Source organism: Notolabrus celidotus, chromosome 12, assembly GCF_009762535.1.
Source record: "Notolabrus celidotus isolate fNotCel1 chromosome 12, fNotCel1.pri, whole genome shotgun sequence".
Classification (NCBI taxonomy): domain Eukaryota; kingdom Metazoa; phylum Chordata; class Actinopteri; order Labriformes; family Labridae; genus Notolabrus; species Notolabrus celidotus.
Window position 1 is genome coordinate 12,095,931 of NC_048283.1, and position 13,098 is coordinate 12,109,028.

The 13,098-nt window shown below is 38.5% G+C and overlaps 1 protein-coding gene across 1 annotated transcript in view; it reads right to left on the bottom strand.

Moving 5' to 3' along the window:
- Positions 1 to 13,098, bottom strand: part of tmem145 (transmembrane protein 145) — a 67,754-nt gene that overhangs the window by 31,047 nt on the left and 23,609 nt on the right. Inside the window, exons 2-5 of the mRNA XM_034698660.1 lie at positions 8,591 to 8,665; positions 8,033 to 8,110; positions 4,104 to 4,190; positions 3,284 to 3,385 (exon numbers count right to left, since the gene is read on the bottom strand). Coding sequence (XP_034554551.1) covers positions 3,284 to 3,385; positions 4,104 to 4,190; positions 8,033 to 8,110; positions 8,591 to 8,665 — 342 coding nt within the window. The remainder of the gene's footprint in view (positions 1 to 3,283; positions 3,386 to 4,103; positions 4,191 to 8,032; positions 8,111 to 8,590; positions 8,666 to 13,098) is intronic.

Consider the following 13,098-nt stretch of genomic DNA (forward strand, 5'->3'; position numbering starts at 1 on the left):
CTGAATCCCGTTATAAAACAACAACAGGCTTAAAAGTCCCCAGAGCCAGCTAATCAATAGGCTACAGTGGAGTCCTTGTAAACCATGTTTGGAACAGTTTAAGCAGAAAGTCGCATATTAAGAGACTCTGTGTGCTTTGTTGTAAAAAGTGTTGAAGCAATAGAGACAGATAAAGCACTTCAAGGTGTCCACAGGCAATCCAGGGAGATCCACAGATACAAGATCAGGTGTGAGATAGGATGAGAGGGATTAGGAGGTCTGAGACACACAACATTAGGTAGTCCTCAATAAAATATTAGTTTTCTGGATTGCACTCTAAAAAGGAGTATCTTGGTCTTTCTCCATTGGATAATTACTTTAAATTACAGGGTTAATTTCCTTTCAATTTCCCCATTAAGACTACTTAAAGTCCGGACTTTAACCTGGTGCAAAATGTTGGAAAACACATACTGGGGCGCATATTATGCTCAAGTTGGTTTTAACATTTAAAAAGGGAACACAAAAAATAGCCTTAAAACAGATCTTCCACACAAACATACCCACGGTTCCCCTTCCTCTATTCCCCTTTATGCAATCATCAGCTCCCCAATATTACAATATAACTTTCTACCTGTGCTATGTTTGTTTTACTGTGCTATCTGCAATCTCAATTTTCTGCTGTGCATTAATTATTAACTATGCAATCCACATTGTTTTTTGTTTTAACTCATATGCACCTTTTGCTATGTTAATCAGGATCCCTCAATGCTGTGCATTATAGGCAAAGCATTTCTTAAATGTTTTGTGCAGTGTTTAATAACAACGAGGGTTCCTTTTTCTCTCTTCTTCTTTTTTTTCGAAAGTTTCACAAAGTTTTCCTCAGGAGGAAGCTTTCCTCTGTATGTTTTAGCCGAGGAACTAAATAATTATGTTCATATATGTTTGCCTGAGTTAATTTATTCTATATCCACGCACTACCAAGGAACATTACTTACACTTCCTAATTGTAATTTATCAGTCAGAAGTTTGGACACACCTTCTCATTCAATGGTTTTTACTTATTCTAATTATTTTCAACATTGTAGATTAATACTGAAGACATCAAAACTATGAAATAATACGGTTTTGCCATAATATGGATTACAACAGTAGTCAAATAGGGCTATCCACTGTGTACTAACCCTACCTCTGAACAACACAACTGATGGTCTCAAACACATTAAGAAGGCAAGTCATTCCACAAATAAACTCTTGACAAGGCTCATGTTAATTAGAAACCATCCCAGGAGACCACTTCATGAAGCAGACTGAGAGAATACCACTACTTTACAGAATCTAAAATATAAAACATATTCCGGTTTGTTTAACTCTTTTTTTGTTAATTACATAATTCCATATGTTCTTTCATTGTTGTGATGTCTTTGGTATCAATCTACAGTGTTTCAAATAATTAAAATAAATGCAAACCCTTGAATGAGAAGGTGTTTCCAAACTTTTGACTGGTAGTGTATGTATATTCATATGTATGTTTATATGTATGTGGAAGAGTTTGTGAATGTATATATTGCTGCTGGGCAGTTTTTGAGCCAGTCCCAGGAGAGTTTTTTTCTCATTTTAGATCACAAACTCTCCTGGGACTCATGTGTTGATGCTATTTTTTAAAAGGGGACAACAACGTGTGTATTTTCTTAGGAAATTGAGATATTTTAATGTTGACAACACGATTTGAACTTTAATTGATAAATCTTTCATTGAAAGCATTCTTTTTTAATGTATTGTATGCTGGTATGGTCATGCTACAATGTTACAATGTCATTTAGCAGACGCTTTTATCCAAAGCGACATAGATACGAGAACAAGAACAACACAAGCAAAGAGCTAGACAAGAGGAAACAAGATCAGTATGGGTAACAAAGTGCTTCAAGTCCATTTGGGTGCAGGTACTGCCAAGCAGTGTAAAGGCAATGCACAAAAGTAAATAAGGATTTTTATTTTTTTTTCTAGAATGAAGCAACCAAACCATTTAAGACTTTCCGTTATCATCATCAACAATTAACATCACCACAATAATGACCAAAGTACCAAGTGCTGGGTCACTCAAGAGCTGAACACAGATTCCCAGAGCAGGACAGTGCGAGTCAACTGTAGCTGGACGACATGATCTGCTTCTGGGGACAACAGTGGAGAACAGTCAAGCTAAGTGCATAGTGCTTCCTAAATAGCTGGGTCTTTAGCTGTCTTTTGAAAGTAGAGAGGGAAAAATGCTAAAATTATATATAAAAAAAAAAAAATAGGAAAAATTGTATTCATCACACCCACTTTCAGTGGAGTTTCAGCTACTTAAACTGTGCTGTACCACAAATTGCTTCTTTGAGGACATTAAAAGTTTTTGAAAATAAACTAAACTAAAACTCTCTGTCATTACACCACTGACCTCTGACCTTTAAATTGCCCCCAGGGGACAAATAGCGTTTTTTTTTAATTGAATTGAATTATATAACTATATAATTAAAAAAGCCCAATATATTTATATGTAGCTCTAGCGAAAGTTCAGACAGGAAGACTATAAAAGCAATCACAGCAGTTGTTTAACTCTCCTCTCCCTCATTCAATAGCTCACCCACTCCAGCTGCATGCTCCGGAGCTGGTTAATCAGAGGCGGCTGTCATCCAACAGCTCAGTGGCACGCCCTTATCGTCAGCCTATCAACTTTCTGCTGTCTTTTTAAATGTGTCTCTCACTCCTGCTAGTTCCTTCTTGCATTGATGGTGTGCACACCTCCACCTCCCCACCTCCACCTGGTCTCTGCAAAGTCTTCAATTCTTAGAATTCATCAACCACCACCACCAGTGTCAGAACTCTGGGGGGATTTCTTCTGCTGCCAAATTCACACATCCTACACTCACAAAATTATCCCCATAGAGTCCTTACGCCAAAGATTTCTGTCAAGTCTCATTATTCATTAAGTTGTAATAAATAACCTTTAATCTTCAAACTGTGTCTCTCCTGATTGAAATATATATTAACAGGGTATGTTCTTCGATCATTTATAACCCAAAGGAATAATCTCTCTTCTAGTTTTTATGGAGAGAGGTTCATGATGTAAAGATGATGATGATGATGTCCGTTATCTGAAGAGTAGCAGATAACAGAAGCGGTGACGACACAGGTGTGTTTGAGCCCCTGAGTCTGTTGGTGTGATAAGAGAGACCTATTGCCATGGAAACCGCCCGGTAGTACACCTGCCCTTATCTGGAGAAACAGCCAGCGGGGGGTCAGAATGGCATCAGAGGTCAGTGCTTACCCCACACTTGCTGAGAGCGATGTACCACCATCTCTCCCTCACTGAGCGGAAACTACGGCCGCCCACGCAGCTCAGAACCTCTTCGTTCCCGTCTCCCTCCACCTGAGAGAGAAGGAGAGAGAGAGTTATACCAGGGGGGTGTACAGGGAGGATGTTGTTATCTGAAAAGGCATCGCGTTTTGCCTCAGAGACACTCTGAATTATCACAGAAGAGTGGGAGACTGAAATATCAAGACACAAACATATTTCACACCCCGATATAGCCTGAAACGTGTCAACAAAATCCACTAACAGCCACAACAACAGAGTCACTCTGGCAATCACACTTCCTAATGTGATAAACAAACACATTGTGCAGCTTATTGAAAAAGAGACAAAGGGATTTCTTTTCCTTTAAAAAAGGTGTTGCAGGAGAAAAAGATCTTTCGGACCCTGTCTGGTTTGCTGGATGCATCATCAGGGGTGCAAATGTGTGAATCAGTAAAATGTTAGAAAAACACATTAGAGACCATTAGCTGCCCCTGTGTCTCTGTTTTTTTGTTTTCTTCTTTTACATATTTATGTTCCTTTTCACATCACAAAGAAGCATACAAGAGGAAAGATGAAAATAAGTCCAACAGTACGGTGATAAAATGGAATAATGTAGAGCTCTGTAAGGCATACTCGCTGTATATGACAACACAATGAGATACAAGGTCAACTTCAGTTACATCCTAAAGAACATCCCTGCTTCAGAGTCGGTTGAATTCTCAGTAACAGCATCCTGTGCTTGGTATGTGTGAGTTTGTGTAGACACTTGAGTGAGAGTGTGTGTGCTTACCACACAGCCTGACCAGGTGTAGCGCGTTGTGAGGTTGATGACTTGGTTGTTCTCAGGCCTCAGCACAGCTTCTTTCTGGTAGCAGTTCTGACAGAGGAGACACGATAATAAATATATGAACAACATTTAAAGCTGAAGTCCAGTTGTACTGTGTCTTTCTAATTCTCTCTCTTTCAGTATTAGCATATCACTTTTTTTATTACAGTAAAGCTCAGGAGAAATGCCCAAGCTTGTTGCATGCAGCTCCAGTTCACACCTACATTCTGTTGTATGAATATTAAGTATTAACCAAGCAGCAGGGAAACATTAGAGATTTTTTTCCAGGCAAGAAGCTAATATGTGTGTTTAATCAGAATGTAATTGTAATCTATTGAAGCCGCTGTAAGAGGAATTAAAATTGATATTTTTGGTCTCCTCTGTGATGGATTTCTCTCTGTGTGACTGCTCAATGAATCTTATTGCAAAATGATGCATAAAGGCTATGGTGTTTGATTTTGGGAGACTGACACAAAAATCGGTCCGGGAGCTGACAAATGGTGTGCTGTTTTTAGCTCTGCCGGAAATATACATAAATAATGTCCCATCTATCTGTCAAAAGATGTCAGCAAGAAGAATACACAACCAAAAGATGACACAGGCCAAGAAACGAAAGGTTGTTCTATTTTCTGATAGGACTACTTCAACGTGGATTTCAGTGTAGTAAAAAAACAATAAATAATTCTTGAGCTAAACTGTTTTCATTGAGAAACTCAATCTGCTTTAATAACACGACCGTGTAATAAATCCATCAGATGCTACGTGGTGATAAAATCACACAGGGCCGGCAAACAGCTCAGCTTTAAACTGGGGGATTGGAGAGTAAGTAACGTCGTCTGCCTACAGAAAGGGTTGCTTTATACATTATTTAGTGAATGTGAAAGCTGTTTAATGTTGATGTTATAGACTGTATGATGTTGAATCCCACTGTACCAGCTGGCTTTAGAGTATACAGCTGAATGCAACACAGATTAAGGATTCATGCATGCTGCTCCTATAGGTGAATATTGAATGAATCCACACTCTCTGCTTTTAGAGCTAAAGATCTCAGAGACTTAAAGAGCATTGAGATCAACCAGATGTGTGAGGTACAATGGATTGTAGGGAAAAAGTTTGTGAACCAACCAGATACAGAAATAACTTCAGGTGAATAAACTGCACTGTGTTAAATCTGAGGAAACAGGTGCATTTTTTATAGTTTTGGCTTGATCTGAACCCTTGAATGAACCTGATTTTGGATCTACAATTAAATGTTGGGCATACGTGCACCCTGTGGGGTGTTAAGATGTCTGAGTCAGCTTCGGACTGCAACTCAACACAGAAAAGGTTCAATGTGTGAGTCTTAATCCTTGGGAAGAAGTTCTGAGATGAATTGAATAATTTAAGGTTAATTTGAGACAAGATCAGTTGTGATTCTTTGTCCGGCGGGACAGTAAGACTCTGCAAGTTACGGACTTCAGAGAAGTGAAGGGGGCTGATTATTTAGAATAATCCCTCCTAATTTAAATAAATAATAAGACCCAACACTATTCATGATGTACGTTAAGTTACAAAAGTACAGAGAGAGAGAGTAGATCAAACATAACTGGCCGCATATAAAATGTAAATATTTGAAGTGTTTGCTGTATGTTTTTGTTGATTGTTACTGTTCTGATTTTTGTTTTTAACTCTGTACAGCACTTTGAATTGCTCTTTGTATGAATGGTGCTTTATAAATGCCTTGCCTTGATCTGTACTCAAGCAGACTGGATTTGAAATAAAAGAAGGGCTGTTAGGTGAAGAGCTAGCTCTCATGTTTGAGGGTTATTAAGTATTATTCAGCCATTGATATTCTGGGTTGAACAATAACAATTATAATCAGAGCTTCTTTTGCATGGACACGGTTGCATTTTAACAGTGCATTAATATAAACATGAGTTTGTTGTTTCTCAAACGTTTACATATGATGGATGTAAAAAGCCCTTTATCACTTTAATCACTGTCTTACTGAAGATCTAATGTTTTGCAGTATTGGCCCAAAATAAAGTACTGACCAAAATAGGGATGTTAACAATTAATCAAGTGTTGACTGATTGGTTGTGACTAGGGATGTACATTTTAAGTATTTTCCTTGATTGATTTTTGGAAATGTTAACGATCAATTATAGATTAATCAATAATAATAAATAAAAATTCTTATGTGAAATACAAAGCCAAATAAGTTTTTTCCACGAAAATTATATTTTCTACAGCAACACAATGCATATAACTGACGGTATTGAATACAGGTTCATGTTTAACACTGATTATCAACGATCAGGCTCATAAAAATATTCTCCGTGGACAGTCTTATAAATTCAAGGCTCATAATACAAACAGAAAAGTACTTCAGACTCAGTGTCCAGTTTTCTGTCTACTCATTTTTATTGAGAAAAAAAAAGATGTGTATTCGGTCCGGTGTCAGCCGGGAGCTCAACCGGGTCATAATCAGTCCAGCTGCAGAAAAGCCCCGACGGCTCTGATGTTACTGGTCTGCAAACATAGCATACTAGCAATTCCCACCAGTCTGTTGGATTTGTATCTAAAGGTGGAAATGTCCTGTTTAAAGTTGTCAACCTTCATGTCGTTGTTGGCAGCAGTTGCGCATTGATCCTCTTTAAAAAGTGGAGACCTGACGCACAGTCACAGCTGTGCGTAAAACCTTTAACAGCTGATTCACATCGAAACATGCTTTAATGTAAAACACCTCCCTGATAGCTGAATGTAATATGAGACTACATGATGTTTGTTCCACGTGAAAGAAAATTGAAAACAAAAATGTGAGTAATGTCTTAGCAATCAATTAATTGATAATCGATTAATTGTGTGCATCCCTAATTGTGACTCGAACACATTTTCTGTTTCAATTTTCTATCACGTTGAACAAACATCATGTAGTCTCATATTTCATTCAGCTATCAGGGAGGTGTTTTACATTAAAGCATGTTTCGATGTGAATCAGCTGACTGAAGGGCACAGCGGAGACGCTCAGCTGGGGGCTGCAGCTGAGTGACAGGTCTCCACGAGCACTTTTTAAAAAATCTGCGCTGGACTGATTATAACCCGGTTGCGCTCCCAGCTGACACCTGACCACCTACACATGCATTTTCTTCTCAATAAGAACAAATAGACAGAAAATTGGACACTGTGAGTCTGAAATATTTTTTGTTGCAGTAAATCCACATGTATTAGTCTGAGTCTTTTAACCTGCTCCACACGTTGATATTCAGCCTGTTTAACATTTTGTGCGCCTCAATATGATCTGTAGCTATTTAATAGTGTCAGTTATATACATTGGGTGGTGAAGTAAAATTTGATTTAGGTGAAAAACACATTTTCTGCATTGTTTTTCAATTATCAATTTTTCATTTAAAAAAACACGTTTTCCAATGATTTTTTGAATGATGAATTGATAATTGATGGTTAACATTTCCAAAGATCGATCATGGAAAATACTTAAAATGTACATCTCTAGTCCAAAAATTAAAAGTTATACAATGATCAGTTTCTGAACCAAATACAGATGTCTATCTGCTTCTTATCTCCTTACTGTCACTTCTTGTGGAGCAGCTTCACTTACAGGCAGAGCTCTCTGTGTTCACAAATATGGATTGCACCATCCTTGATCACTGCACGTATCATCAATAATAAATCACTGCCTGCGAGTGAAAGGCCTTTCAGGAACTGAGAAAGACAGCTTTGTTTTATTCTGAGCAGCATGTGATCCTTTAGTTCAAGCTAAATGTGAAAATTATCTAAATTGGAGTCACGGGGCTTTTTCATTAAAGCACTGACGTGCGATAAGTAAAAGGAGCAGTATTTCTCTTAATAATGGCCTGTCGAAAGAGATGATGCAGAGGGTGTCAGTATCTCACCTTTTCAGGCCTCTTGTACACAGCTGGCCACTGAGAGCTGTCATCAAAGTAGAGCAATATGTTCTGACAGCAGCGAGACTGCACCGAGGAGAGACATAGAGAGGGAGCAGAGCGAGTACATAGATCAGAGGAGGCAGTGAGATGGTTTGAGATTTATATGACCAAAACTGTTTCCAAAGTCTGCAGGCTATGACAGTAAAGCAACGCACGGGAAAAACAAGACAGTGTGGAGGAACAAAACAGACGTGTGGAAATATAGAGCAGGCGAGAGCAAAAGCAGGAGGAGGGGATAGAAAAAGAGGGGAGGCGGATACAGCAGGAAAAGCCAGAGGAAGGAGGAGGAGAAATAAAGAGATGGAATGGATTTAGGAGAGGTGAGAGGAAGGACAAAGAGAATGAGCGGAGGGAAAGAAACTTAAGTGGAAAAAGAAAAGTAAAACAATTATGGTACCAGAGACAAGAAGTGTGGGCAGGCTAAAGCAATTTCAAACAATAGATAAAAACAAACGCATGATACAGACACACACAGACGCACACAGCTACATCAAGTCGTCCTACCTTTGGATAGCGGAACCTGAAATCCAGGCGTCCAAAGTCGGTGAGAAAACAGAAGCGAGTGAGGAAAACCCAATCCTGTAGAGAGAGAGAGATGAGCAGAAACAATAACAAAGTTAAAGAAAGGTAGAAACAACATTCAAACTGTTTAAGCCTTTGGGCTGTATCCTATTTTAAAAACCCTAACATGCTCAAACTTCAAAGATAGCATGCTGTTGTTTAACAGACTTCATTTTAAACACAAAATAGGGATATAATAACAACATCGTCTGGATACTGTTGTGGACCTGTGATGGTGAGAAACAACAGGTCTTCATGGCAAACTACTATACTGTACTATCTACTCCGCCTCAGGTCAAGTGCATTGAAAATGGTGGACACCAGCGTTAATGGGAAGGGAGTACAGAGAGACACGTTTCAAATTATGGAAGCTCATATCTGATGTGTGGAAGCATGTTGTTTCCAAACGAAAACACATCATGCAGATGCTTCCAGGCTGCGGTGACCTACAAGTCGAGATTACAAGTATGAGAAGTCACAAATCATCACGCTGATAAGATTCAAGAAAATGCAAGGAATAAAAATCCAGCTAGGCCAAAAGACTCAATGTACAGCCACAGCTCATTTCTGTGGCTGACAACAAAGGAATTATAAGATTAGTAAACACACTGGAACCAAAGTATAACAGTATGCCTACAGCATGTACTCCAAGTCTTTGTCTTCGTACCGTTAGAGTTTGACATTGCTACATCGCCTACTCAAAACTACATAATCTTAGTAATGCATGCTAACATCTGGACCTGCTAGTTCTTAAGGTTTATGAATGGGACATGATCCAGAGTTGGAAATTCACCTTTTTGCAATCCAGGATAAGATGATACGTCTTAGGTTTGTTCTGTTTTTTTCAAAGAAGAGCTGAACTGGATGAACCTTATTCAGACACAGATTTATAAAGATTACCAAATCCAGATTACTAGTGCTCTGAATGAGACTTCTTACACTCTTTGTTCACAGAGGGCTCAGTAATTAACACACAAGAAAAGATCTGGGCATTTGCTATGGATTAATAGGTCCTGTTTGTTTTTCAGTGACATATTTTACAGAGACAAAAAGCACTGTTTTTTTTTTTACAAACGTTATGATTACCACATCTTCTGGTACTGATTCAGCAAGTCAAAAGAAAAAAAAATTAAGATGTCGCTAAAGTGTCAGCATCATTGAAATGTTTTTTGTTGACCTACTTAAAAGTTTCATTACATTTTGTTACTATATCCCAGTGGTTCCCAAACTCTTTCAGCGGGGCCATTTGAGTTCTGTCAAGGTACAACAACTGACAACATGCTGCTTCCTGTTATGGCTCTTTCAAAGTAAAGTTTGCTGGACTGCGTAACATTAGGGGACTTTTATTGTGAAGAGTTTGTCAGAAAGGTAATGTTAACCACTGAAGTAGCTCAACTACGATTAGCGACAGCAATAGTGAGTTAGAATATTTACAGTTGTTCATTTGGCCTCAAGTCAGAAACCATCAATCCTACTCATATTGGACCGCGGACTAACAAGTTGAAACACTCTTTCAAGCAGGTAGGGCCAATGTAACAGAGATGCAAATCCCTGCAGCGTTCGTTTAGCGTGGCTCTGCCCTGAGGTGTCTCAGGGTACAGAGAGAAGGAGGGTCCAATCTATGTTGTTGTCTGTCACATATTACTCTGCTAAGCTACTATGTTTACCTGACACTTCACTAGGGTTGCAAAATTCCGGAAATTTTCAAAGTTGAAAACTTTCCATGGGAATAAACGGGAATAAACCAGGAATTTATTAAATTGAAGGTTGGCTTAATAGGGAACTTAAATATAGTTGGGGAAAATATATGTTAGCATAATCCTGACTAAAACAACCAGATTTCATGTACAGTTGAATATCTATGCTATTCCTCAATCACATGCACATTGCACACTGCTTAATGTAGGGCTATTGAGGCCACGCCCCCTACATGAACTGTGCATTCCTCCATCACATGCACAGGTGATTTCTAGAATCCTGCAGAGGCTAGGCTTGAGAAGCTCCTTGTTAATTTTTGAATGGGTTAGGTCAGGGGGATGAGTAATATTTAACTCAACATTCAATTAAATAATTGATTGTTCAATAAAATATTGATAAAGACTTGATAAACTAACACTTGATAAAGTTCTACTTACAAATAAATCAGTTTTAATTGTATTATTTTGGATGGATGTCTGCTTATAACAAAATCAATATTTATGCTTGGATATGATACCTTTCCATTAAATTACCCTCAATTCACATTAATTCCTATTAATTCCCATGGAAAGCTTCTAATTTGAGATATTTCAAAAATTCCCCAGCTTAATTTCCCATGTGAAATTTTCAGACATTTTCCACCCCTTTGCAACCCTACACTTCACTTCTATCACATATATACATAGTTGGCCTAGTAAGCAATGCAGAACTGGGTGTATTGTTTTTATGAATCTGTGCCGCGCCCAACACCCTACAGTTTGGGAAGCACTGCTATAATCCAACCTGATCCATGTCTCTACCAGCATCAGGATAGTTCAGAATGATCTCAATCCTATCCAAAAGTTTAAATTTTACAAACTGGAATCTTTTGTCTGGATAAAAAACAAGATGGATTTTATTTATTGTATTTTAAGCAACCCATTTCACAGGTTGATCCGGTTTGATAGCTCTAATCTGATCAGATTACATTTTAACAATTTGTCCTGATTATTAACACTTAACAGTATGATGCTAAGGCTTAGAGGCTTGAAAGTATTTGATTTGAAAAGAATAAATCAAAATGTTGAACTGTGACCGATTCCTCAAAGATACTGTTGACTAATCTGTAGTGTTGGTCCCGTCTCAAATTAGTCTTATAAAGACAATTTCACAAGAACAGTGCAAAAAAGTTAGCAACCCTTCTCCCTTGGCAGGATAACCTAGAACCACATCCCACGTTGCCATGGTAACAATCAGTGACACTCGGAGAAAAGCATGGCTTGCAATTTGTGGTTTGATAACAAAGTGGACAAAGCAAAGAGAAAGAAAGAGTCTGCAGATACAGACAGATACAGATCCATACACTTCAACCACAAACAGCTGCAGAGAATCTGTCAGATGATTTTGTCAATCTAAGGAAACTATCCTGGCCTGATGATGAGTTCAAGTACAAGTACGTAAACTGCTTCAGAGAGAAATCACAGTGGCTTGGCTTTTCAGCAGGTGTGCACTGCTGACGTTATACTACTAAACATTTCTAGTGCAGCTGATACTCTTTGATATTTTTCCAGTTAAATGTCCTTGTAGCTGTTGAACTCTTCAAACCAGCCCCCTCTTCTCTGGTTGATTGAAGAAAGTTGGCAGTTTGACACGATTGATCATCCAGCAGTGTTTTTATGTTGAAAAGTTTTAATTTACCCAGAATTATGACGAATGAGTTCACCTTGAGTTTGAAAAGGACTAAACAGCTCTGTGGCTTTGGCACTAAAGGAAATGTCAGAGTACTATCCAAGGCTGTTCCATGTATGCCAGGATCAGAATACATGATGGTTTTTTACTGTCAAGGCTCCTCTGAGAATTTTTCTGTTGATTATGAAAAAGACTGAAATAAGTACTGATGTCTCTGCATGAGCTACAAAAGCAATTAGACCACCAGCTTAAAGACTGATTCTTATATGGTTATTTTCAATGCCTGAAACTAGGGATGGGCGATGATTTTTAAATATTTGAATATGCATTCACTTAGTAAAAATCGAAGGTTATAGATTTTCTCATTTTAAAAGTACAATTTTTCATCGTCTTTACCGGTGCCTGGAAATTCCCACCAGACAGTGGCTATAAAATGTCTTAAAGCTGGTTGCTAGCCGCATTAAGTAACAGAAGAAGAATGCTAACAGCTTTAAATAGCAAAAGAAGAAGAAAACATTAGCGACAGTCGCAGCGATTTTCTGAATCGGAATCTCACACTATTACACATGTATTTCCAGAGACTGAGCATGGCTGTAAAATGTAAACAATAAACAAACACACCATGCCGTGTCACAGACACACCGACATAAAGGTCGAGACAGACGCTGTCAGTGCCCACTACTACCCCACAAATGGGCTGTTAACGGGACAGGTGTGTGTGTGTGTGTGTGTGTGTGTGTGTGTGTGTGTGTGTGTGTGTGTCTGTGTGTGTGTGTGTGTGTGTGTGTGTGTGTGTGTGTTGGGGGGGGTTATTTGAATAATCCTCGAATAGATGCCAATGATTATCAAATAGTATTTTGGGTTGAAATGCCCATCCCTGCCTGAAACCATTGCAGCAGGGTAGATGTTTGACAGAGTGAGTTACAGCATGCTGCCAGAAAAGATTCGCCATGAGCGAAACATTTCACTGTCAGAATAAGGCAGGGTGACATTTTTCTGAGGTGACACTGCTTTAACTTGAACAGCACAAAACCAGCAAAGAAAGAACAAGAGGTACTGCTTCGAGCACAGGAGTCATTAACATC